This window comes from Eucyclogobius newberryi, unplaced genomic scaffold (genome assembly GCF_026437365.1).
Source record: "Eucyclogobius newberryi isolate DKJ021-1_F unplaced genomic scaffold, fEucNew1.0.hap1 SCAF_8, whole genome shotgun sequence".
Classification (NCBI taxonomy): domain Eukaryota; kingdom Metazoa; phylum Chordata; class Actinopteri; order Gobiiformes; family Gobiidae; genus Eucyclogobius; species Eucyclogobius newberryi.
This window is the reverse complement of record NW_027316500.1, coordinates 4,296,865-4,321,861: the sequence shown is the minus strand read 5'-3', so window position 1 is coordinate 4,321,861 and position 24,997 is coordinate 4,296,865. Positions and strand designations below refer to the sequence as shown.

The 24,997-nt window shown below is 43.8% G+C and overlaps 2 protein-coding genes across 4 annotated transcripts in view; both read left to right on the top strand.

Moving 5' to 3' along the window:
* The first annotated feature begins 192 nt into the window (after window positions 1-192).
* Window positions 193-15,031, top strand: avpi1 (arginine vasopressin induced 1). The gene is made up of 3 exons (XM_072437228.1): window positions 193-318; window positions 8,782-9,148; window positions 13,742-15,031. The coding sequence occupies exons 2-3, from the start codon at window positions 8,796-8,798 to the stop codon at window positions 13,992-13,994; spliced, it is 606 nt and encodes a 201-aa protein (XP_072293329.1). The 5' UTR covers window positions 193-318; window positions 8,782-8,795; the 3' UTR covers window positions 13,995-15,031.
* A 4,015-nt stretch (window positions 15,032-19,046) lies between these two features.
* The window catches only part of gpr155b (G protein-coupled receptor 155b), a 29,071-nt gene continuing 23,120 nt past the window's right edge, over window positions 19,047-24,997 (top strand). The window contains exons 1-4 of one of the 3 annotated variants that reach the window (XM_072436479.1): window positions 19,047-19,206; window positions 21,029-21,230; window positions 21,947-22,094; window positions 23,715-23,844. In XM_072436479.1, the coding sequence (XP_072292580.1) occupies window positions 21,073-21,230; window positions 21,947-22,094; window positions 23,715-23,844 (436 nt within the window). In that variant the 5' untranslated portion in view covers window positions 19,047-19,206; window positions 21,029-21,072. The remainder of the gene's footprint in view (window positions 19,207-21,028; window positions 21,231-21,946; window positions 22,095-23,714; window positions 23,845-24,997) is intronic. The other 2 variants (XM_072436478.1, XM_072436480.1) reach the window with 2 other exon arrangements.

The following is a 24,997-nucleotide window of genomic DNA, read 5'->3' as shown; positions in this document are numbered from 1 at the left end:
CTACGTCAGCGCTCGTGCGTGTCACATGATCAGTCACAGCAGTCGGGTTTGCCAAACTCATTGACGTCAATCCTACGTTGCTCAGAGGCGGGGATTAGCGCGCTGAAGACCCGCCCCCCTCACTCTAGATTGGCTGCTATTAGCGCTCCGGGTGACGCATGGGGACGCTGATTGGCCGCGGGGTTTCAGTGCGTGATTGACGGACGGATAGAGGGAACAAACGCGTCCTGAAGAGAGGAAAGCGAAGTGGATTTTGTCGAGAAGTAGCGCACGAAATGACGTGGGGAGGAACGAGTTTAGCGCCGTTATTCATTTGAGGTAAGATTTTGATCATTCTTGCACTGAAATATTGGAAATCCAGTCGTGTTTTGCATTGGTACGTCATGCATTCGCTGTCGTTTGTACTTGCACCAGGCTCTGTCTGTGAACCGTCCACGTACGTCATGACAGAAATGGCAAAACCTTGACGAAAACATGATTATTTTAATGCAACTAGGGTTCACTATGAGTTCCCATGTGCTTTTTATTTTGCACCGTGGTCCTTAAACATTTTTTTCCCCCTTTAGACTTGTTTATGTATTGGTGTACAACAATTTACCACAGCATTTGAAATAAGATAACCACAATATTCCTTTATTGTGGACAATAAAGGAATATTTTAGGAATAAATAAACCTAAATAGATAAATAAAGGAATAAATAGAAAATATATATAGATTTGTAAATACACCCAATTAATGAGTTGTCTTGTTAGTACACGACAGTTACTATGCATTAATTGAGTTTGTTATTAACCTACCTGCACACAGCAAAGTACAATTCTTATTCTTTACTTACTCCGATATTTGCCCTTAGCGTACCGATATTTAGATTTTAAAAACTCATAGCAAGGCCCACCGATCAAGTTCAAGTTAAGTTCACATATTAACGTAAAAATAAATAATAACAAATAATGTGTTTGTCTTGGATTTAAAAGGATTTATTACATGTTTGTGTATGGAACATTTTGAGGACTTTTTCCCATTTCTACTTTGCCTTAAATTGTTCATCGCTATGGCAACTAGGCTTGAACCAGGTTGAAACTAAACAAGAACTAAACCAGATCCAAACTACAGGACTGAACTAGAACTAAACCAGGTCTGACGTAGGACTACGGTAAACTGGTTCCAAACACTTCCTGTTTTGCTCCTGGTTTCAGCCCAGTTTAGTCCTGATTGTAGACTTGGTTTGGTCGTGGTTCTGGATTTAGTTCCAGTTTAGTCTCGAGTGACGTGTGAACGCGCCAGAACAGAATAATCCCACTCTGATTTCAGACCAAATAATAATGTAAACCGATCTATCAGAAAGTCACATTGTACATAATCTATAGGTCAAAGCACCAGTAGTTCAGTTCAAGGTTGGTGACCATTATGACCTCGCTTTGATGTTGTAATAATTCCTCTGGGCCTATGTAATTCTGTGGGAGATTCACTGATTTTGAATGTATGATCTCGGTCTGGAACAATCGTTTAATCACAACTAATCAATTATTGAGACTCTAAAACATCTACTATGGAACACGCCTGGACGAATGAGGGATTACACCGACATATATCTAAAACATCATGTGTGCCGAGAAAATATGTTTTACTTTATGACTCAAAAAAGACATAGGGAACATGTACATTTAGTGTTTTTGTTTTGTCTGAAAATGTAAAAATATTCTCTCAGCATCAGAAAGCAGCTTCACCTCAGCTTCTTCTGGGTCAAATTTAGTAAAAATCTCATATTTATTATCTAAATAACTATTTGATTCATCTAAAGAATAATTGTAGATGTTTAGTTTGATAATCGTACTAGTTATCAGGACTATACAGACTCTAAAAGGGTGCGTTCAAATGTGTTGTTATTTGGTTCTAAATTGAGTCCATTTTAGTCGTGATGTGGACTTGGTTTGGTCTTGTTCTAGTCCCTGGTAAGTTTAGTGCCAGGTTTGGGTCTGGTTGAGTCATAAAACACATACCATAAGACCTTTTACGATTTTACGCATTACTAAATCAAAATGTCAAAAAAAAGAATGGATTTTGATCAATAATACACCGTAATTCTGGATAGAAGCCTTCAGTCACCATCTTTCAAAATTGATTTGGTAAATAATTATAAAAAAATCTCTTAATGTAGAATAGAAATAACTGAAAAATTGACTAGTTGAAAAACAAAAACAAAAACAAAATCGCTGGCTTGTCAACTACAAGAATAATTATTACTTTATTAATCAATTAGCAGCTCTATTATGATCCACAAATGTTGAACCTGTTGTTTCTCTACAAACTTACCACATTAATCTTAAAAGGCTTAAATCTTGAAAGGCTTAGAGTCCTTTCAACAGCAACAACTTTCTGAAGCTAGAGGGAAAGGATACTTGTTCTTTTGTTCGGTTATACTGACAGAGAAGACGCTGAACTTTGTGCCAGTTTTTGTTTAATGCGGATGGACTCAGTAATTACAGAGACGGTTCTAGTATGTTGCGACACCACTTGAATGCAGCCTGAAAACTCAAACTAACTAACTAATAACGACCCCAGTTATTATTTGTCCTCCTTCCAAATGCACACAGGAACAGACAGAGAAACCATCTGTGGCTAATGGGCTTATGCACGCTCACTCCTGCCTTGAGGATTAAAGATCACACTGGTGACTTACAACGTGGCTCTTATCACTTATGCACACGTCATAGCCCAAAACATAGAGCTACTACTGTTTGTGGACTCGTGCAAATGTATATGACCAGGCTGCGTTCACACTTTGTCCTCATTTGGTCCCAAATTAGGGCTGCACCATTTTTGGGAAAATGTCTAATTGCGATTGATTTTGATTTTGTTCAAAGTTCACACATTTGTGGAGGAAATGATGGTACTAATTTGGTTTGCTAATTGTGTCCATTCAAATTATGACTTCATTTTATTTGATGATGTTATTAAAATTGCAGCCATTGAAATCTTTTTTTTTTTTTAAATGGAATTAAATTGAAAACTGTAACTTCTCCATTGTGGACAAATAAACCTTCTCTTCTCTTTTCTGAATTAAGCCCTGATGTGGTGGACTTGGTTTGGTCTTGTTCTAACCTTTGTTTAGTCCTTATGTTACTCAGGTTTAGTTTCAGGTTTAGTTTCAGGTTTAGTCCCAGGTTTAGTCCCAAATTTATTCCCAGGTTTATTCCCAGGGTAAATCCCTGGTTTAGTCCCAGGTTTAGTCCCAGGTTTAGTCCCAGGTTTAGTCCCAGGTTTAGTCCCAGGTTTAGTCCCAGGTTTAGTCCCAGGTTAAGTCCCAGGTTTAGTCCCAGGTTTAGTCCCAGGTTTAGTCCCAGGTTTAGTCCCAGGTTAAGTCCCAGGTTTAGTCCCAGGTTTAGTCCCAGGTTTAGTCCCAGGTTTAGTCCCAGGTTTAGTTTCAGGTTTAGTCCCAGGTTTAGTTTCAGGTTTAGTCCCAGGTTTAGTCCCAGGTTTAGTCCCAGGTTAAGTCCCAGGTTTAGTCCCAGGTTTAGTCCCAGGTTTAGTCCCAGGTTTAGTCCCAGGTTTAGTCCCAGGTTTAGTCCCAGGTTTAGTCCCAGGTTTAGTCCCAGGTTTAGTCCCAGGTTTAGTTTCAGGTTTAGTCCCAGGTTTAGTTTCAGGTTTAGTCCCAGGTTTAGTCCCAGGTTTAGTCCCAGGTTAAGTCCCAGGTTTAGTTTCAGGTTTAGTCCCAGGTTTAGTCCCAGGTTAAGTCCCAGGTTCAGTCCCAGGTTTAGTTTCAGGTTTAGTCCCAGGTTAAGTCCCAGGTTAAGTCCCAGGTTAAGTCCCAGGTTAAGTCCCAGGTTTAGTCCCAGGTTAAGTCCCAGGTTAAGTCCCAGGTTAAGTCCCAGGTTAAGTCCCAGGTTAAGTCCCAGGTTAAGTCCCAGGTTTAGTCCCAGGTTTAGTCCCAGGTTTAGTCCCAGGTTTAGTCCCAGGTTTAGTCCCAGGTTAAGTCCCAGGTTTAGTCCCAGGTTTAGTCCCAGGTTTAGTCCCAGGTTTAGTCCCAGGTTTAGTTTCAGGTTTAGTCCCAGGTTTAGTTTCAGGTTTAGTCCCAGGTTTAGTCCCAGGTTTAGTCCCAGGTTAAGTCCCAGGTTTAGTTTCATGTTTAGTCCCAGGTTTAGTCCCAGGTTAAGTCCCAGGTTCAGTCCCAGGTTTAGTTTCAGGTTTAGTCCCAGGTTAAGTCCCAGGTTAAGTCCCAGGTTAAGTCCCAGGTTAAGTCCCAGGTTAAGTCCCAGGTTAAGTCCCAGGTTAAGTCCCAGGTTAAGTCCCAGGTTAAGTCCCAGGTTAAGTCCCAGGTTAAGTCCCAGGTTTAGTCCCAGGTTAAGTCCCAGATTTAGTCCCAGGTTAAGTCCCAGGTTTAGTCCCAGGTTTAGTCCCAGATTTAGTCCCAGATTTAGTCCCAGATTTAGTCCCAGGTTTAGTCCCAGGTTTAGTCCCAGGTTTAGTCCCAGGTTTAGTCCCAGGTTTAGTCCCAGGTTTAGTCCCAGATTTAGTCCCAGATTTAGTCCCAGATTTAGTCCCAGATTTAGTCCCAGGTTTAGTCCCAGGTTTAGTCCCTGTTTTGATGTAGTGAATGTGGGACTATAATAAATTTGGATTATAGTTAGTGTTTTGTAGAGCTGCCACAAATTAGTCGTATAGTAGTCGTGTTTTCAAAAAGTGTATTATTGACGACAATCATAATTGTCGTCAATAATACACTTTTTTATTAATAGATATTCTCTACCTCGAAGTTCTCTATCATATTCCAGTCTTTGGAATTTGGCTAAAAATGTATATAATCTATCTACACTAGATTGATAGTGTACTATAGAAATAATCACTGACAAGTCGACTACATTAATCATTAGTTGCAGATCTAGTTTTTCTAGAAGACTGTTGTACCACCAGGGGCCACAGTGTTTTTAGGCAAGACATTTAACAATTGCTGTCGTGATCACATGCAATGGTATTTATGTATTTATTTATTTGTATTATTTTCCCCCTCCATCCCTTGTTGGGAAATGGGAGGTTTTGTCTATGGGAGTTTTTGTTTATAGGAGATCTTCTACTGAGAGTGTTTTTCAAACTTCCTATAAGTGATCTGTTCTTTTCCTCTGTATCTACCTCTGTATCTACCTGCGTTGCATCAATGAAATTTCCCCATGTGGGACAATAAATGAATATCTTATCTTATCTTAACCATGGATGTATTCAATTATCGCACTTCACTGCCTAGTAAAGTGATTTGAGTGCCTTGAAGGTGGAAAAGTAAAATACACTGTAATAAAATAATAATAATAATAATGTTAGTTAGTAATAGTAATGCATAACACTTATATAGCGCTTTTCAAGATACCCAAAGACGCTTTACATTTGAGGGACACAAAAAAAAAATACGTATGAAAATGTAACTACTATTCAGTAAAAACAATGGATAATGCTTGGGCTGTAGTCGACTGAATCAGTTCTTGGTCTGTGCATTGATTTGTCGTCTAACCGTGTCGTGGCGTTGCAAAAGCTCTCAAAGCTTTAAAGTATCACGCTGATGTGACCATGTATCTGAGCCCAAAGAGATCTCACAGATACTAATATTTATACAGAAAACTGCTAGTAAACAGAGTATCGTTCAGTAAAATGTAGATTAAACTCACACTTCACTCCAAATAACTCCCAACATGCCTTCTCATTTCTGCTGTTGTGAATATAAATCCCCCAAAATAATAAGTCGACTTGTAAACATGTTAAACAACACTATTAACTGATAAATGGACTAAAAACGACTACGGACTTTTGCAATCGTGGACGCTACATAAATTCCTTGTTACATCTCTGAGTAGTTTGTGCGGTTATAGCCTAATTCTAGGTCTTAATTCATTTCCAACATTATTTCCTTTTGCAATTCATTTGAAACAGAAACGACGATGTTTTTGTGCACTTAACTCTTTTGTATACTGTCTGTACCACCTACTGTTGTGTGTTAGATTGACTTTTCCTTATTATGGGGTAAACAGTTTTGTCCACAAGAACAAACTCCCTCAACTAACTAGGGCTGGGCGATATTGACAAAAAATAATATCTCAACATTCTTATGTCAAACCAGCAGAAGATAAAGCATGTCTTTAAATGTATTAGTTGAAGTTTAGTTATCAAACAAAAGTCAAACGTTGGTCAAATGAATGCAGAACAAATGTGCAGAAATATCACCTTATACTCTTATTAGAAAGTTTACAGTTAAGTTGAATTCTTCTTTAATCTCCTTTTTTTTCTATAAACGATATCCTATGCATTCAAATTAAACGTGCCGTATTTCTTGTAGTTGTACTGTCTTACAAACAGCTTCCAAATAAGAGTGAATCATAATGTTTGACGAGGATAGTTAAATAAGATAAGATAAGCCTTTATTTGTCCCACAATGGGGAAATTCTAGTGTTGCAACACAAAGTAGGTACAGAAGTAAACATTAAAAAACAGATAACTTATTAAAAAAACATATTAAAAAACACTCTCTTATACCTCTTATACTATAGAATAATAACAATAGTGACACTCTTATTTACAGCTCTTATATGGACAGAGAATATTGAAAAAACAGTATTGCACTTAAGTTTTAAGATTTAATCGATGCTTTCTGATCATGAGATAAGAAAAAATAAAGGCGCCTTTATTTTTCCCACTGTGGGAAAAATAAATCAGACCCAAAACAGTACTGCATTATGTCTAGGTATAAGTCCTCATTTGTCCAGGAGTGTTCCATCATAGAAAGGTTTACAAGAGAAGACTCTTAGGAGAACCGCTTGGCCTTTCTTGATTGTTCCACTATCAGAGGAGAGGACAGGAAGCTCCAAATAGAAGTATATCGGAAACCTACACACACGGAAACAAAAAAACAACAAAAACAAAGCAATGTAGTTTATTCTATCCAATGCAATGAAGAAAATTGCGAAGACTGGTACATAGGAGAGACTAAACAGCCACTGCACAAGAGGCTTTATCAGCACAGAAGACACTTGAGTTCAGGACCACAGAGCGTGCATTTTCATCTTAAAGCCACAAACCACTCTATCGATGACAGTGAGGTAAAGATTCTAAGCAGGGAAAAAAGATGGTTTGAAAGAGGAGTTAAAGAGGCAATCTTTGTTAAAAAAGAAAGACCCTCATTAAATAGGAACGGGGAGGTTAAGATTTAACCTTCCTAGTAGACGCCCAGAGCATTTGGATGCTAATCAGGTAGGAGAGAGAGTGTGAGTCAGGGACAATAGAGGCTGATAGCCCATAAAATGACTGATAGTAAACAAAGAGGCTAGTGTGATAGAAAACAAAGAGGTTTAGTTTCTGTTGATTCCATCCATCTTCTTCCGCTTATCCGGGGCCGGGTCCCGGGGGCAGCAGTCTAAGCAGGGACTCCTAGACTTCCTTCTCCCTAGACACTTCAGCCAACACCCTTGAGGGGATCCCAAGGCATTCCCAGGCCAGCCGAGAGACTTAGTCCCTCCAACGTGTCCTGGGTCTTCCACGGGGTCTCTTCCCGGGGGGACATGCCCAAAACCTGCTCCTCTCGACTTGGAGGAGCAGCGGCTCTACTCCGAGCTCCCCCCGTATGGCCGAGCTCCTCACCCTATCTCTAAGTGAGCGCCCAGCCACTCGGCAGAGGAAACTCATTTCGACCGCTTGTATCCGCGATCTTGTTCTTTCGGTCACTACCCAAAGCTCATGACCATAGGTGAGGGTAGGAACGTAGACCGACCGGTAAATAGAGAGCTTTGCCTTTCGGCTCAGCTCCTTCTTTACCACAACAGTCCGATGCAGTGGCTGCAGTGATGCAGTCGCTGCACCGATCCACCTGTCGATCTCACGCTCCATCCTTCCCTCACTCGTGAACAAGACACCGAGATACTTGAACTCCTCCACTTGAGGCAAGGACTCCCCACCCAACTGAAGAGGGCAAGCCACCTTTTTACTGTTGAGAACATATGCTGATTCTCATCCCAGCCGCTTCACACTCAGCTGCAAACTGGGTAGGCCCTGCCCCCAGAGTAGAATAAATATCTTAGTTCCCGTTCCTGATTCGCAGATTGAGAATGACTCTTGAATGAGAGTCGAAATGTTTAGTTTTTTCTAAATACAGAATTCAGATGACTACAACTGAATATTTTTCTACAAAATACTTGCATTATAATACCTAAAAATATGCAGTTATATAAAAGATTAATAATATTGTAGTTGTTGACAGTTGACAGTATATCGTCTGCAATTAAAACTATTAAAAAGGCTGCAAAACAAGTTAATGCAGTATTATGTTTTCTGGAATACAAAAACATTTACCTGCAACTTTTAGCATATTTTTCATGGATCGCAATAACATCAAATAAATATCATCATGGAAATAATAAGAATCCCCAAAATATTGAGATATACATTTTGTAATTATCGGCCACTAGAGGTAGACAATATATAGAGATGTAGATAATGTTGTGAATCTTGTAGATATGCATGAGTATTAAAAGTATTTTGAGATTAATTTGACCGACATTTCACATTTGTCTGACAATTAAACCTCAACTAATACGTTCAAATACATGTTTAAACACATTTCTGTTGGATTGACATAATATTGTCAGGAAACTTCCAAAAACACATTTTTTCTTTTATTTTTGTCAATATCGCCATCCCTAATTGTAAGATATATAAATGATCTCTCTCAAAAGACTCAATATCCTGATACATTCCATGTTGTTGAAGATCAGAATACTTACAGCTGTTCTTCCTGTCGTTCCCAGGTGAGCACACATATATGCCCCCGTCCCCGGTGCTGGTGTGGATGGACTCCGGCGCGGCGCCCCCTGCCTCCTCGGCGGTGATGGCCGGGCCCTCGTCTGTGTGGAGACTGTCGGACCGTAGGAGCAGGAAGGCCGGCTGCGCTAACATCTTCAGCTCTGTGCACCTGTGGCAGCTCCAGAGGCTGTTCCGTGCCGCGGGGGACCAGGACGCTGAGCAAAGGGCCCAGCTAGTGTGGGGCCGCGGGGACGAGGCCGAGCTGGCACAGGCTCTCGTCGCTCTGAGGGCCCGAGGACAGAGGAAGGGCCTGAGGAGCAGGGGCAGGGACGTGCTCGGGGCTCACTGGATCAAAGCCTTCAACCATCTCCGGTACGCACACTTTTGTAGACCAGTCGTTCTGTCAGCTTTTACCCTGGATGTCATTCCAATAGCAACCACACAGTGATAATGATTGGAGTGTTCCACTGTTTTAAGTTAACCGCACTGGTCCGTTTAAGCCAGAGGTCTCCAAGCTTTTTCACCAGAGAGCTGCTCCTTTTAGCTTTTGCAAGTAAAGCAAGTATATATTTACAATGGTAAGGGGCATGTGAGGAATAAAATGATAAGTGTAAAATTGTATGTATTACTCTTAAATCCTTTGGAGAGCTACTTGTAAGGGGTTGTAGAGCTTCTGGTAGCTTCCGAGCTACAGGTCTGAGACTCCTGACTAAGAAAAAGGGAGTGTCTACAGAGCCGAAACTGCATGGGTTATTTGTGCCGCGGCTCCTGAAAGTGCATGGGTTATTTGTGCCGCGGCTCCTGAAAGTGCATGGGTTATTTGTGCCGCGGCTCCTGAAACTGCATGGGTTATTTGTGCCGCGGCTCCTGAAACTGCATGGGTTATTTGACCGCGCCGCGGCTCTGCTGCCACGGCCAAGAAAAAAACAGGTCATGACAAATAGCAGATGCAAACAAAAAATAATAATTTATTTCCAAACGCTTGTGATAAACCACATAATCTTCACTGATGCTAACTTTTATGTTGAGCCGACAGACTTAGCAAAACAAAGCTAGCACACGTTAGCATGTTTATCAACGCACAGCCCCTGTGTCAAGACCTAAACTATTATATTTACTGTGCATAATGCATCTGACATTATCCAAACCTAAAGCATTACATAGAGGGACTTGACACGGTGTAGAGGTGCAGAGAAGGCAAATACATAGAAATGGAAAATGCTGAGGATAAATTGGGAGTAGTTTGTTGTTTCCTCTGGCTTTAGTCACCTCTCAGTCACACAAACTTGGAATTACGAAATGTCTTTTTGCGAATATCTGGCCTGAATAATTCAGTTACGATTTAGATTTGATTTATTAAATAAACATTTGCTGTGTTTGAGTGACGTCAGTTTCTCACAGAGACTCCTTTGAGACTCCTTCCATTACTCATCCCTCCCATACACACACACACACACTCCCATACACACACACACACACACACACACACACTCCCATACACACACACACACACTCCCATACACACACACACACACACACACACACACTCCCATACACACACACACTCCCATACACACACACTATTGGCTATTGGCATGAGGCCATATTATCTGCCCCGGGAGTTTTCACATGTGATTTTGATCGCAGTCTATGTGGCCCCGTCTGCCAATGCTGAAGATGCTTGTGAAGCACTGCTCTCCTGCACTTGTAGGCTGCAAACACAGCACCCACAGGCTCTCTTCCTCATCTCTGGTGACTTTAACCACGCTTCTCCCTCTTCTGTTCTACCAACATACACCCAGTATGTTACCTGCCCCACCAGAGAGAATAGAACATTGGACTTGTTATTTGCCAACACCAAGGAGGCTTATTCTTCTTCCCCCCTCCCTCCCCTGGGCAGCTCGGACCACAACCTTGTACATCTGAGGCCTGTGTATGAACCCATCGTGCGCAGGCAGCCTGTGGTGTCCCGTGAGGTGAGGATGTGGTCTGCTGAGAGCGAGGAGGCTCTGAGGGACTGCTTCAGCACCACTGTCTGGACTGAGCTTTATGACCCACATGGGGAGGACATCAACACCATCACAGAGTGCATCACGGACTACATCAACTTCTGTTTTGAGAACATTGTTCCCTCCCGGACGGTGCAGTGTTTTCCAAACAACAAGCCATGGATTAACCGTGAACTGAAGGCTCTGCTGAAGGAGAAGAAGAGAGCCTTCAGGTCAGGGAACAAGGAGGAGCTGAGGACTGTGCAGAAGGAGCTGAGGAGGAAGATCAGGCAGGCTGAGGCCGGCTACAAGAGGAGGATGGAGGAGCAGCTGCAGCAAAAGAACATTCAGGGAGTGTGGAGGAGCCTGAAAACCATCTCGGGCTTCAAAATCCCCCCTGCCCAGACAGAGGGGGATCTACAGTGGGTGAATGATTTAAAGGCTCACTTCTTGAGGTTTGATCAGTCACCCGCCCCTCCCCCTGCACAGCTGCATGCTCCCTCTTCCACAGCTGGACAATGCCCTGCATCTGTTCCTCTTCGCTTATCTGCCCCGGACCATCAGCTCCCCACTTCGCCTGGACTCACCCATCCCCCCAGCACACGGTCCCCCTGCCAACCACTGACTGTCACAGCAGCACAGGTGAGGAGTGAGCTGAAGAGGATTAAAGTGAGGAAGGCAGCAGGACCTGATGGCATCAGCCCCAGGCTCCTTAAGTCCTGCGCAGATGAACTGTGTGGAGTTATGGAGCATGTCATCAACATGAGCCTGAAGCTGAGGGTGGTACCACAGGTCTGGAAGACCTCCTGTCTGGTACCTGTGCCTAAGACACCGCGCCCCAAAGACCTCAACACCTTCAGGCCAGTGGCTCTCACGTCCCACCTGATGAAGACACTGGAGCGGCTAGTCCTGGACCACCTCCGCTCCACCGTGAGCTCAGCCATGGACCCGCTGCAGTTTGCATATCGGTCTGGCATCGGAGTGGAGGACGCCGTCATCTCCCTGCTGCACCGCTCTCTCTCTCACCTGGAAAAGCCTGGCAGCTCTGTGAGGATTCTGTTCTTCGATCTTTCCAGCGCCTTCAACACCATCCAGCCGCTGCTCCTGAGGGACAAGCTGGAGACGGCTGGTGTGGAGTATGACCTGGCAGAGTGGATCCTGGACTACCTCACAGACCGACCCCAGTTTGTGAGAGCCCGGAACTGTGTGTCTGACACTCGGACCTGCAGTGTGGGGGCGCCCCAGGGCACTGTCCTCGCGCCCTTTCTCTTTACCCTTTACACTGCAGACCTCAGACACAACACGGACAGCTGTGTCCTGCAGAAGTTCTCTGACGACTCTGCCATCATCGGACTCATCACGGACGACGATGACGCGGAGTACAGAGGACTGGCGCAGGACTTTGTGGACTGGTGTCAGTGGAACCACCTCCTCATCAACGCGGGGAAGACCAAGGAGATGGTGGTGGATTTCCGCAGACGCCACCCCACTGCCCCCTCACCAGTGAACATCCAGGGACGGGACATTGAGAGAGTGGACTCATACAAGTACCTGGGTGTTCATCTGAACCACAAACTGGACTGGACTCATAACACAGACGCACTGTACAGGAAGAGCCAGAGTCGGCTCTACCTCCTGAGGGGACTCAGGTCTTTTGGAGTGACAGGGCCACTCCTGAAGACCTTCTACGACTCTGTGGTGGCATCAGCCCTCCTGTATGGTGTGGCCTGCTGGAGCAGCAGCATCACAGAGAGGGAGAGGAAGAGGCTGGACAGAGTCATCAAGAAGTCCAGCTCCGTCCTGGGCTGTGCTCTGGACTCGGTGCAGGAGGTGGGGGACAGAAGGGTCCTGGCTAGATTCACATCTATGCTGGACCATGAGTGTCACCCCCTGCAGGACACTCTGTCCGCTCTGGAGAGCAGCTTCAGTGAGAGACTGATCCACCCTCGCTTTGTGAAGGAAAGGTTCCGTAGGTCTTTCCTTCCTGCTGCTGTCAGACTTTATAACAAAAACTGTTAGTACTGAACACTCGCAATACTGACCTAACCTAATACTGATGTGCAATTCTGTCATATTTGCAATTGCTGTTGGAATTCATGTGCAATTACTGTGAAATTCATGTGCAATCCATGTGCCGTCGTGACACATATTCATGTGCAATTACTGTCGGGATCACATGCAATGGTATTTATTTATTTATTTATTTATTTATTTGTCTATGGGAGTTTTTATTTATTTATAGGAGATCTTCTACTGAAAGTGTTTTTCAGACTTCCTATAAGTGATCTGTTCTTCTGTATCTACCTTTGTATCTACCTGCGTTGCACCAATGAAATTTCCCCATGTGGGACAATAAAGGAATATCTTATCTTACACACACTCCCATACACACACACACACACACACACACACACTCCCATACACACACACACTCCCATACACACACACACACTCCCATACACACACACACACACACACACTCCCATACACACACACTCCCATACACACACACACTCCCATACACACACACACTCCCATACACACACACACACACACTCCCATACACACACACACACGCACTCCCATACACACACACACACGCACTCCCATACACACACACACACACACACACTCACACACTCACACACACACACACACACACACACACACACTCCCATATACACACACACACACACACACACACTCCCATATACACACACACACACACACACTCCCATATACACACACACACACACACACACACACACACTCCCATATACACACACACACACACACACACTCCCATATACACACACACACACACACACTCCCATATACACACACACACACACACACACACTCCCATATACACACACACACACACACACACTCCCATATACACACACACTCACTCACTCACTCACTCACTCACTCACCCACCCACCTACCTACCTACCTACCTATCTCTTTGTTTCAGGATCGGAGAAAGCTCCCAAAGTCCTCCAGCGAAAGACCCAGAAGACGTCTGCAGTGAGGCAGAGTCCGACCTGCACAGGCCTCCTGCTGACCAGCACTGGGACTGCCCCTCAACCCCAGGAGGACCAGGGGAGGCGCCAGAGGAGGAGCCAGGGGAGCGGCCGGGCAGGAGCAGCGGCACCAGGGTCCGGAGAGGAGGAGGAGGAGGAGAAGCTGCTGATCCGGACAGATACCTCCACCGCATCCTGCACTGACACGGGCCCACACGGAGCACCACAGACACCACAGGACTGCTCTGTCTCAGGCTCCAGGGACAGTTTAAGAAAGTCCTCCTCGCTCTGAACTTGGGGCTGGACTGTCCTTTGTTTGCTGTGTTTTAGAAGTGAAGTTATTCCTAAAGCTGCACAGTACTCAATAACTAAATATAGCAATAACAATATTTTGTCAAAACATTTCTTGCGTCAATCCGGATTTTTTAGTTATACTGATCAGCTTATTTAGCGGTTTTACAATTACTTAGCTGTAGTTTAGTTTATATTAAAGGAGGTTGCTTGATCCTGACGGTGCTGTATCTGTTTTAAGTTAGTTTTTTTCTGTCTTAAAAATGTGAAAAACGGAATACGTTCATTTCAAACTGTCCAAATATATTGCTCACTTTTCTACCACATTCCTAGCATCCTAATTATTTAAGGTTAGCATGCTGACAGCGCACTTCCTGCTTTGTGGAGAATAAAAAGCTCAATTCTTAGATGCAGACAGCACACAGCGGTCTGATGTTCATCCTAAGAACAAAATAAATAATTTGACTTTATTATATTAAAAAAAAAATCTGGTACAGCTCCTTTAAATTAAAAGTATAGACATAGATAATAGATAGATAATTTCATTTATTATTTATTCCAAATCAAAACCTAACAAAGACCAGGATTATTTTACTCTTCTGTCAGATGTAAAACCTGTTGTGATGAACATATTTAGTTTCTTGAGTATTGCGTTAGTTAGACTCTATAATGATAATTAGTTGACATGATACGCAGAGTTATATTCTTACTTGTCATTGATGTCACAAAAGGCCCCGATTGAAATGTACATAACATAATTATAGCGAATGTCATGAAGCTGCTGTTATACACTGCAGTTTAGATTTTTGTCTTATGATTTTCCAAACCACAGAACACTAACGATGCATGATGATCCAATGGCTGTTTTATTGTGTTTTATTTGCAAATGACACGTTTTGATAACACTGTTTTGTTTTTACACTGAGAATAAACGTGATGAAGTAAGCACATATATTTGTATTCATTGTTTTATATTATATTAATGGGAAGTTCAGAATGAAAATTAGAAGGTGATTATATGTAAATGTGACCAGGAAAACATATGAAAATTACTTTTGAGCGGCATTTCATCACTACATAGTGTGATAGACATACTTGCCTAGCTTTAAGTAATTCAATTTAGCATATTAAGGAATATTTGTGACTAAATGTCATGCAAAAGTATACATAAATGAAGTGTATTTAGGACATGTAATCCGCTTTACTGCTGCAGTGGCATTACATCCATCTGCATGAAAGACCTAAATGGGACAGAATTTGCGCATTTTAACTAGAATTGTCAGAAAGACATAACATACAGAGATATAGAGTTAAGGCTGCTGTAGGGTCAGATGACTACAAACAAACAAACAAACAAACAAAATAAACAAAATAAAACTAACTTGACCAATAAACACAGTTAAATATGAATTAGTTTGTAATGCGACTGACCTAAATTAGGTTAACTTAAGCCTCAAAAAGCTTTTTATTTTGGACTTTGTCATGGCACTAAAAGACATAGTGTCTTTACTGTGAGTGTGTGGTATGAACTATCTGCTGGGAGAGTGCCACCTCCAGAAAGTTACATTCTGTTGCTTTAATTAAAATTTTATTATAATTATGTTATTATTAATATTATTATAAAGGTATTATCAAATTTTAGTTTTAAGATTTCAATTAATTTTCAATTTTTATTCTCTTTCAATCTCTCCTTCCATCTTTCTCTCTCTCTCTCTCTCCCTCCCTCTCCCTCTCTTTCTTTCCCTCCCTCTCTTTTGCTCTCTCTCCCCCTCTCACTCCCTCTCTCTCCCTCTCTTTCTTTCTTTCTTTCCCTCCCTCTCCTTTGCTCTCTCTCCCCCTCTCTCTCCCTCTCTCTCCCTCTCTTTCTTTCTTTCTTTCCCTCCCTCTCCTTTGCTCTCTCTCTCCCTCTCTCTCCCTCTCTTTCTTTCTTTCTTTCACTCCCTCTCCTTTGCTCTCTCTCTCCCTCTCTCTCCCTCTCTTTCTTTCTTTCCCTCCCTCTCCTTTGCTCTCTCTCTCCCTCTCTCTCCCTCTCTTTCTTTCTTTCACTCCCTCTCCTTTGCTCTCTCTCTCCCTCTCTCTCCCTCTCTTTCTTTCCCTCCCTCTCCTTTGCTCTCTCTCTCCCTCTCTTTATTTCTTTCCCTCCCTCTCCTTTGCTCTCTCTCTCCCTCTCTCTCCCTCTCTTTCTTTCTTTCACTCCCTCTCCTTTGCTCTCTCTCTCCCTCTCTCTCCCTGTCTTTCAATCTCTCCTTCCATCTTTCTCTCCCTCTCTCTCCCTCCCTCTCCCTCTCTTTCTTTCCCTCCCTCTCCTTTGCTCTCCCTCCCCCTCTCGCTCCCTCTCTCTCCCTCTCTTTCTTTCTTTCCCTCCATCTCCTTTGCTCTCTCCCCCTCTCTCTCCCTCTCTTTCTTTCTTTCACTCCCTCTCCTTTGCTCTCTCTCCCCCTCTCGCTCCCTCTCTCTCCCTCTCTTTCTTTCTTTCCCTCCCTCTCCTTTGCTCTCTCTCCCCCTCTCTTTCTTTCTTTCCCTCCCTCTCCTTTGCTCTCTCTCCCTCTCTCTCCCTCTCTTTCTTTCTTTCACTCCCTCTCCTTTGCTCTCTCTCCCCCTCTCTCTCCCTCTCTTTCTTTCTTTCACTCCCTCTCCTTTGCTCTCTCTCTCCCTCTCTCTCCCTCTCTTTCTTTCTTTCTTTCACTCCCTCTCCTTTGCTCTCTCTCTCCCTCTCTCTCCCTCTCTTTCTTTCTTTCCCTCCCTCTCCTTTGCTCTCTCTCTCCCTCTCTCTCCCTCTCTTTCTTTCTTTCACTCCCTCTCCTTTGCTCTCTCTCTCCCTCTCTCTCCCTCTCTTTCTTTCCCTCCCTCTCCTTTGCTCTCTCTCTCCCTCTCTTTCTTTCTTTCCCTCCCTCTCCTTTGCTCTCTCTCTCCCTCTCTCTCCCTCTCTTTCTTTCTTTCACTCCCTCTCCTTTGCTCTCTCTCTCCCTCTCTCTCCCTGTCTTTCAATCTCTCCTTCCATCTTTCTCTCCCTCTCTCTCCCTCCCTCTCCCTCTCTTTCTTTCCCTCCCTCTCCTTTGCTCTCCCTCCCCCTCTCGCTCCCTCTCTCTCCCTCTCTTTCTTTCTTTCCCTCCATCTCCTTTGCTCTCTCCCCCTCTCTCTCCCTCTCTTTCTTTCTTTCACTCCCTCTCCTTTGCTCTCTCTCCCCCTCTCGCTCCCTCTCTCTCCCTCTCTTTCTTTCTTTCCCTCCCTCTCCTTTGCTCTCTCTCCCCCTCTCTTTCTTTCTTTCCCTCCCTCTCCTTTGCTCTCTCTCCCTCTCTCTCCCTCTCTTTCTTTCTTTCACTCCCTCTCCTTTGCTCTCTCTCCCCCTCTCTCTCCCTCTCTTTCTTTCTTTCACTCCCTCTCCTTTGCTCTCTCTCCCCCTCTCGCTCCCTCTCTCTCCCTCTCTTTCTTTCTTTCCCTCCCTCTCCTTTGCTCTCTCCCCCTCTCTCTCCCTCTCTTTCTTTCACTCCCTCTCCTTTGCTCTCTCTCCCTCTCTTTCTTTCTTTCCCTCCCTCTCCTTTGCTCTCTCTCTCCCTCTCTCTCCCTCTCTTTCTTTCTTTCACTCCCTCTCCTTTGCTCTCTCTCTCCCTCTCTCTCCCTGTCTTTCAATCTCTCCTTCCATCTTTCTCTCCCTCTCTCTCCCTCCCTCTCCCTCTCTTTCTTTCCCTCCCTCTCCTTTGCTCTCCCTCCCCCTCTCGCTCCCTCTCTCTCCCTCTCTTTCTTTCTTTCCCTCCATCTCCTTTGCTCTCTCCCCCTCTCTCTCCCTCTCTTTCTTTCTTTCACTCCCTCTCCTTTGCTCTCTCTCCCCCTCTCGCTCCCTCTCTCTCCCTCTCTTTCTTTCTTTCCCTCCCTCTCCTTTGCTCTCTCTCCCCCTCTCTTTCTTTCTTTCCCTCCCTCTCCTTTGCTCTCTCTCCCTCTCTCTCCCTCTCTTTCTTTCTTTCACTCCCTCTCCTTTGCTCTCTCTCCCCCTCTCTCTCCCTCTCTTTCTTTCTTTCACTCCCTCTCCTTTGCTCTCTCTCCCCCTCTCGCTCCCTCTCTCTCCCTCTCTTTCTTTCTTTCCCTCCCTCTCCTTTGCTCTCTCCCCCTCTCTCTCCCTCTCTTTCTTTCACTCCCTCTCCTTTGCTCTCTCTCCCTCTCTTTCTTTCTTTCCCTCCCTCTCCTTTGCTCTCTCTCCCCCTCTCTCTCCCTCCCTTTCTTTCTTTCCCTCCCTCTCCTTTGCTCTCTCTCTCCCTCTCTCTCCCTCTCTTTCTTTCTTTCCCTCCCTCTCCTTTGCTCTCTCTCTCCCTCTCTCTCCCTCTCTTTCTTTCTTTCCCTCCCTCTCCTTTGCTCTCTCTCTCCCTCTCTCTCCCTCTCTTTCTTTCTTTCACTCCCTCTCCTTTGCTCTCTCTCTCCCTCTCTCTCCCTCTCTTTCTTTCTTTCCCTCCCTCTCCTTTGCTCTCTCTCTCCCTCTCTCTCCCTCTCTTTCTTTCTTTCCCTCCCTCTCCTTTGCTCTCTCTCTCCCTCTCTTTCTTTCTTTCACTCCCTCTCCTTTGCTCTCTCTCTCCCTCTCTCTCCCTGTCTTTCTTTCTTTCCCCCCCTCTCTCCCCCCTCTCTCTCCCTCTCTCTCCCTCTCTTTCTTTCTTTCACTCCCTCTCCTTTGCTCTCTCTCTCCCTCTCTCTCCCTGTCTTTCTTTCTTTCCCCCCCTCTCTCCCCCCTCTCTCTCCCTCTCTCTCCCTCTCTTTCTTTCTTTCCCCCCTCTCTCCCCCCTCTCTCTCCCTCTCTCTCCCTCTCTTTCTTTCTTTCACTCCCTCTCTCCCCCCCTTTCTCAGAATACAGCTTGTTCAATCGACCGCCTGTAGATGTAATTACCACTGACTTCCATTATGACAGGAATCACCTCTTTGTCACGTGACCACACCAACTAACCCCGTCTCCTCCCCGCCTCCATACCCTGCATTCCGATTGGCCGTTGGACCTGTCCGTCACTCCCTCGGGGCGTTTCCTCTGGGGGCAGCTGTCAGATTCAGAGCTTCTCATCTGCAAAAACACGGCTTTCCCCCGAGCAAAGATGGTCCCTGCGAAGATGACAAGCTGTGGACAATGACAACGACGTAAATCCAAACGGTAAGCATCGCAGTTTATTTAGAAACAATGAAAAATAATGAGGCTAATGCCAGATGTGTACGCGGATGGACGGAAGGAAGCCGTGATGTTTTTAGCATTAGCTCCCGGGCTAGCTCTGCTCGGCTCAAAGGTGACAGCTGAATTTAATAATTAGCGTTTATGTGAATTTACCTGTAAAACTGTTGTAAAACTGTGCTCTTATGCCCCTAAAAACGAACAAATTAATGCTAACTTAACTACTCAACAAATTAGCCACGACAATCCTTCTAGTTATTAAGTATTTATAGTCCATGAGATTTTCCAAGCATTAACGTAACAGTATAAAAAATAATAATGTTCTTCCATGTTATTTACTCTACAGTTTAAGATTTGCCTATACTTCAGTGTTAGTTAATTTATTGATGAAAAATTGCATGTATATTTACATGACACGAGGAGAGAATTCTGCTTTTTTCAGTAGATTCAAGTAGATCATAATCATATTACATTTTATTCACTGTGAACCACAATATTAATCCAAAACTTCTTAATAATAGAAACGGGTCCATTGAAAACTGAAAACTGCAGAAGTTATCAGCCCATTTTAGAACCCTACACCTCAGGTCTAGAACGAACTAGCTGAGGGTGCAAAGATGATACTCTCCTATTAAGTGTCATTATTTAATGCACCTGAAATGAGGGTGCAAACACTTTTAAATTAGGTTGCAATGCACCCTTTGGCACCCCTGTAGACCCGGGCCTGCTACAAATAAGTAAAGGGATAGGGGGTAGGTGAAAACAGGACTTTCCTGAGCATTGTATTGTTGCAGGACAATACAGGATGAACTCAAACATGCAGGAATCAATCAAAAATGCAATGATGAGGAAACACTGTAACAAGGTTAAAAGCTCATTGAAGTTGATTTAGCATCATATTATTGGCAAACTTATTTTTGTATTCATTCATTCATTTCCTACAACTTGTTCCCTTTTCGTGGTCACAGGTGACTGGAGACTATACCAGTGACTTTGGGCCTTCATGGCCAACTCTTTGGTGGCCAACACAGAGACATAGACATTACAGACACCATTCACTCTCACATACATTCACTGTTCAATTTAGAGTTGCCAATTTTTCCAAACACATGCATGTGTTTGGACGGTGGGAGGAAGGCGGAGAACACAGAGAGGACATACAGACTCCACCCAGAGAGATCATGTGATGTTGGTCTGGTCCGGGAATCGAACCCATGATCTCCTTGGGAGGCAAGAGTGCTAATTACCTTTGCCACCGTGCACCTGTTTTTTTTTTGTATTGTTGAAAATCTGACATATTCGTGGTTTATACAATACATGTTTAAATACATATTGACATATTATGCAGAATTCATCTAATAAGTCCTTTATTTTACTCAAAGTTTTATTTTGATTGATTTTTGCATGTTTGAGTTAATCCTGTCCTGTCCTTTCTCTACCCCCCCTGTCCCCGCTCACATCCCTGCACTTAGTTGCGATTATTCAAAAGATTTTAGACTTCGGGTCATACACGTAAAGCTCAAGAATGTTGTGTAGCCATTTTTCAGGAATTGATTAGTGGCTTTAAATGCGACATCAATTCTGCGTTTATGAGACAATTATTCCATTTTCGATTACAAAGTCGTTTTCGCACAATTTTGCAGTTTAAAATAAATCAAATGTAGAATAATGATCTGTGTATACATAAAAAAGCATAATATGTCTCCTCTAGAATGGTCTCTGTTATAAGTGGACTTCTGGTCAGCGTACTCTAACACAGCTCATTGCCATTGCATTCATGTTATGTCTTTCCTTCTGCTTCTTAAAGACACATTGAGACTCTCCGGCCGTGTCCAGTCCGCTCCGGTCAGAATGGAGACAACAAACAGCTACGTATTGATCCACGGGAAGAACATCTCCCACAGCTCTTTAGCCGGGGCAGCGGCTGGACCACAGATGTCCATAGACAAGCTCTTCCCTGCTCTCCTGGAGTGCTTTGGCATCATCATGTGTGGATACATCGCTGGGAGGTACAATATATTTAAATACATATTCATATTACACTCTTCAATAATCAGTTGGAGCCTTCATTTTTTTTAAGCAGTGTGTCAGTTTTTTCCCAATTGTTTATTTGTCATTTTATGAGATATTTGGGCATTTTCGAGTGTCTTGAGAAGGGCTACAACAAGCTAATCTAGTATTGAAATAATCATCAACTGATTTAGTAATTGAACAACTGATCTATTCCCAAACTCTGAAACATGTTACGTGCTGCGAAAAGCAGTTTATAACGCAGACAGAACAGGAATTAAATGTAAAATGAAATATGTAAAATATGTAAATTTTGTGTTTTGCATTCTGGAAATATATACACTCAGGATGTTCTTTCAGTTTTATCTGGGTCAAATTCAGTAAAATTATTCTATTTATGTGCCATTTGTGTTCTGAACAACTAATTGATTAATTAAAAGAGTAATATTTTGATGAATCAATTAGTAAAATAATCGTTAGTTGCCGCAAACATGTGAACCAGAAAAAGATCAACAACCACTGCAAAATCCAAAGAGCCAGACACAAATTATAGTTACATCTCTTTTAAAAACATGTCAAATATTGTGGTGGCTGGTGTGCCGTTACATCTAGTCAACATAAAAAGTGTGGCATGTTTCAAAGCTTGAAACATGCCACACTTGAAAAACACCGTGCTGGAGAATGGGATTGTCATTTTGGACGTTGTCTGTTGCAGGGCCGACATCATCACAGAAAGCCAAGGGAAGGGTCTGGGGAACTTCGTGTCCAAGTTTGCTCTGCCAGCGTTGCTATTTAAAAACATGGTGTTACTGGATTTTGGACATGTTATTTGGGCTTTTTTGTGGAGTGTGCTCGTGGCAAAGGTAAGTTAACAAATAGTCACTGTTGTTATTTGTGTTTTTACGGGCTTGGGGTGGTTGGGATGCAGTTGGCTGAGCGCAAGGCGGAAAATATGTGAAACTTTAAGTTTGAGTGAATTTGCTGTTTTGATCTTGAAATAGGCCAGTCACACAATAAGTGTATACCTTTGCTATTCAACATCAGCCCCAGGGGCCAAATCAGGCCCTCTAAGCGATTTAATTCAGCCCACAACCCTTCCAAATATACAGGGTGGACCATAGGTTTCTATACACAGGAGAAATATTTATTTTCATGTTGGACAACAGTTTTTCTTTATAAAATGTGCTCTATATGATTACCATTGTTTCAAAAAAATATACACGCATCAAACATATTGATGCGTGTTTTCCACTGTTGATGAACTTTCATTATTCAAAAATATATATGTATACTTCTATATACTGGTATATATTATAAATTTTCCTATGTATGGAAACTTTTGGCCCGCCCTGTATATATATTAAAACATCTTGTTTACTGGTTTAATTCTTGGTTAGCACTAGTTTAGACCTGGTTTGGTCTTGGTTTAATTCTTGTTAAACTTGTTTAATTCTGCCGTTTTGATTCTGGTTTAGTCCTGGTCCAGACCTGGTTGGTACTAGTCTATTCCTAGTTTAATTCTGGTGCAGACCTGGTTGGTACTAGTCTATTCCTAGTTTAATTCTGGTCCAGACCTGGTTGGTACTAGTCTATTCCTAGTTTAATTCTGGTGCAGACCTGGTTGGTACTAGTCTATTCCTAGTTTGATTCTGGTTCAGACCTGGTTGGTACTAGTCTATTCCTAGTTTAATTCTGGTGCAGACCTGGTTTGGCAATTTGGCAATTTTGGCAAAAGTCAAATATATTAGTAGTTGTTTTATCAGTTTATTGAAACAGTTTTGGGGATGTTTTGTGCGACCCAAAATGTTATTACAGTAGTGGTGTGTTGTGCATCTCCGGTCCAGAGGCCGTGGCCCTCCCAAAAATCTGGCCCTCAGGAAAATGAAGTTAAAAAGGCCTGTCCTAGTGGCAGGGAAAAAAGACCTTTTTGAAATAATGGATGACAAGCTTCATCAACAATCATGGACTGGACTGATATTACATTGAACATACAAAAAATTGAAAAAAACTCGGGACTCGACTATAGACAATATGTAACTTTATTTAGGACGTTGTTTTTTTATGTTATACAATTGAAAAATATGGATGCTCCTATTGGTTCACTGCAGCGGGTGCTTAGAAATCCTTCACAATATATTACCATTTCAGTATTTAGAGAGTTTTATGCAGCTAAAATCTGGAACAGTCTTCCTGAAGAGGTGAGACAATGTTCAAATCTAAGCTAAAACAGTTTTGTTTAGCTGTGCATGACAGAAAGTGTTTTATTTGCAACTCTTCTCTTTTATGTCTTAAAATGTTTTGTGTTTAAATAGCATTTTTTCCTGTTCTTTGAAGCATTTTCAATTGTACGAATTGTGGTCAACAAATAAACTTGCCTCGCCTTGAGTACAACCCTCATTGATTCTGATATTGGCGCCAGTATAGCGCTCATCCTAGATAAAAATCATAGCCATGGTTGGTCATGTCCTCCTCCTTGTGTGCAGGTGACGGTGTTTGTGCTGGTGTGTGTGCTGACCCTCATGGTGGCCAGTCCTGAGAGCAGGTACAGCAAAGCCGGACTCTACGCCATCTTTGCCACTCAGAGCAACGACTTTGCTCTGGGATACCCCATAGGTGAGACCCCCTGTCACACTGGCACACATATTTCAATCTCACATGACACATTGCGTAAAGCTTTTCGTAAATTAATAAAAACTGTATAGGTTTATTTGGAACATTCTGTATTTTGCAGACAGTTTTAATTGATACTGTAAAAATACCACAATGATTATTTAAGCTAAGGCAAGACACTGCAAATTAATAGGAGTAAAATCATACATTTAAAGATTACTTTCAAACTTCTTCTGCACTTGGTGTAATAATTCAGATTTCAAACTTAAGTAAATCAGGTTTAGAATTCGCCTCTCCTTGAACCGACACCTTAACGTGGTGGAGGGGTTTGAGTGCCCGAATGATCCCGGGAGCTATGTTGTCGGGGGCTTCATGCCCCTGGTAGGGTCTCCCAAGGCAAACAGGTCCAAGGTGACGGGTCAGACAAAGATCGGTTCAGAAGCCCCCCTATGATGACAACACGAACAAGGCAGTTTACGTCGCCCGGATCGGCGTCACCGGGGCCCCATCCTGGAGCCAGGCCGGGGATGGGTGCTCCATGGCGAGCGCCTGGTGGCCGGGTCTTACCCCACGGGGCCCGGCCGGGCACAGCCGAAAGAGCGACGTGGGGCCACCCTCCCGTGGGCCCACCACCCGCAGGAGGATCCATAAGGGGCCGGTGCAGAGAGATCTGGGCGGCAGTCGACGGCAGGGGCCTCGGCGACCAGATCTCCAGACACAGAGACTAACTCTGGGGACATGGAATGTCACCTCGCTGGGGGGGAAAGAGCCTGAGCTTGTGCGCGAGGTTGAGCGATACCGACTAGATATAGTCGGCCTCACCTCCACGCACAGTTTGGGCTCTGGAACCCATCTCCTTGAGAGGGGCTTGACGCTCCACTTCTCCGGTGTTGCCCGCAGGGAGATGCGGTGGGCTGGTGTGGGCTTGCTTATAGCCCCTCAGCTCAGCCGCCACGTGTTGGAGTTTACCCCGGTGAACGAGAGGGTCGCGTCCCTCCGCCTTCGGGTGGGGGACAGGTCTCTCACTGTTGTGGCGGCCTACGGGCCGAACAGCAGTGCAGAGTACCCGGCCTTCTTGGAGTCCTTGGGAGGGGTACTGGACAGTGCACCGACCGGGGACTCCGTTGTTCTACTGGGGGACTTCAACGCCCACGTG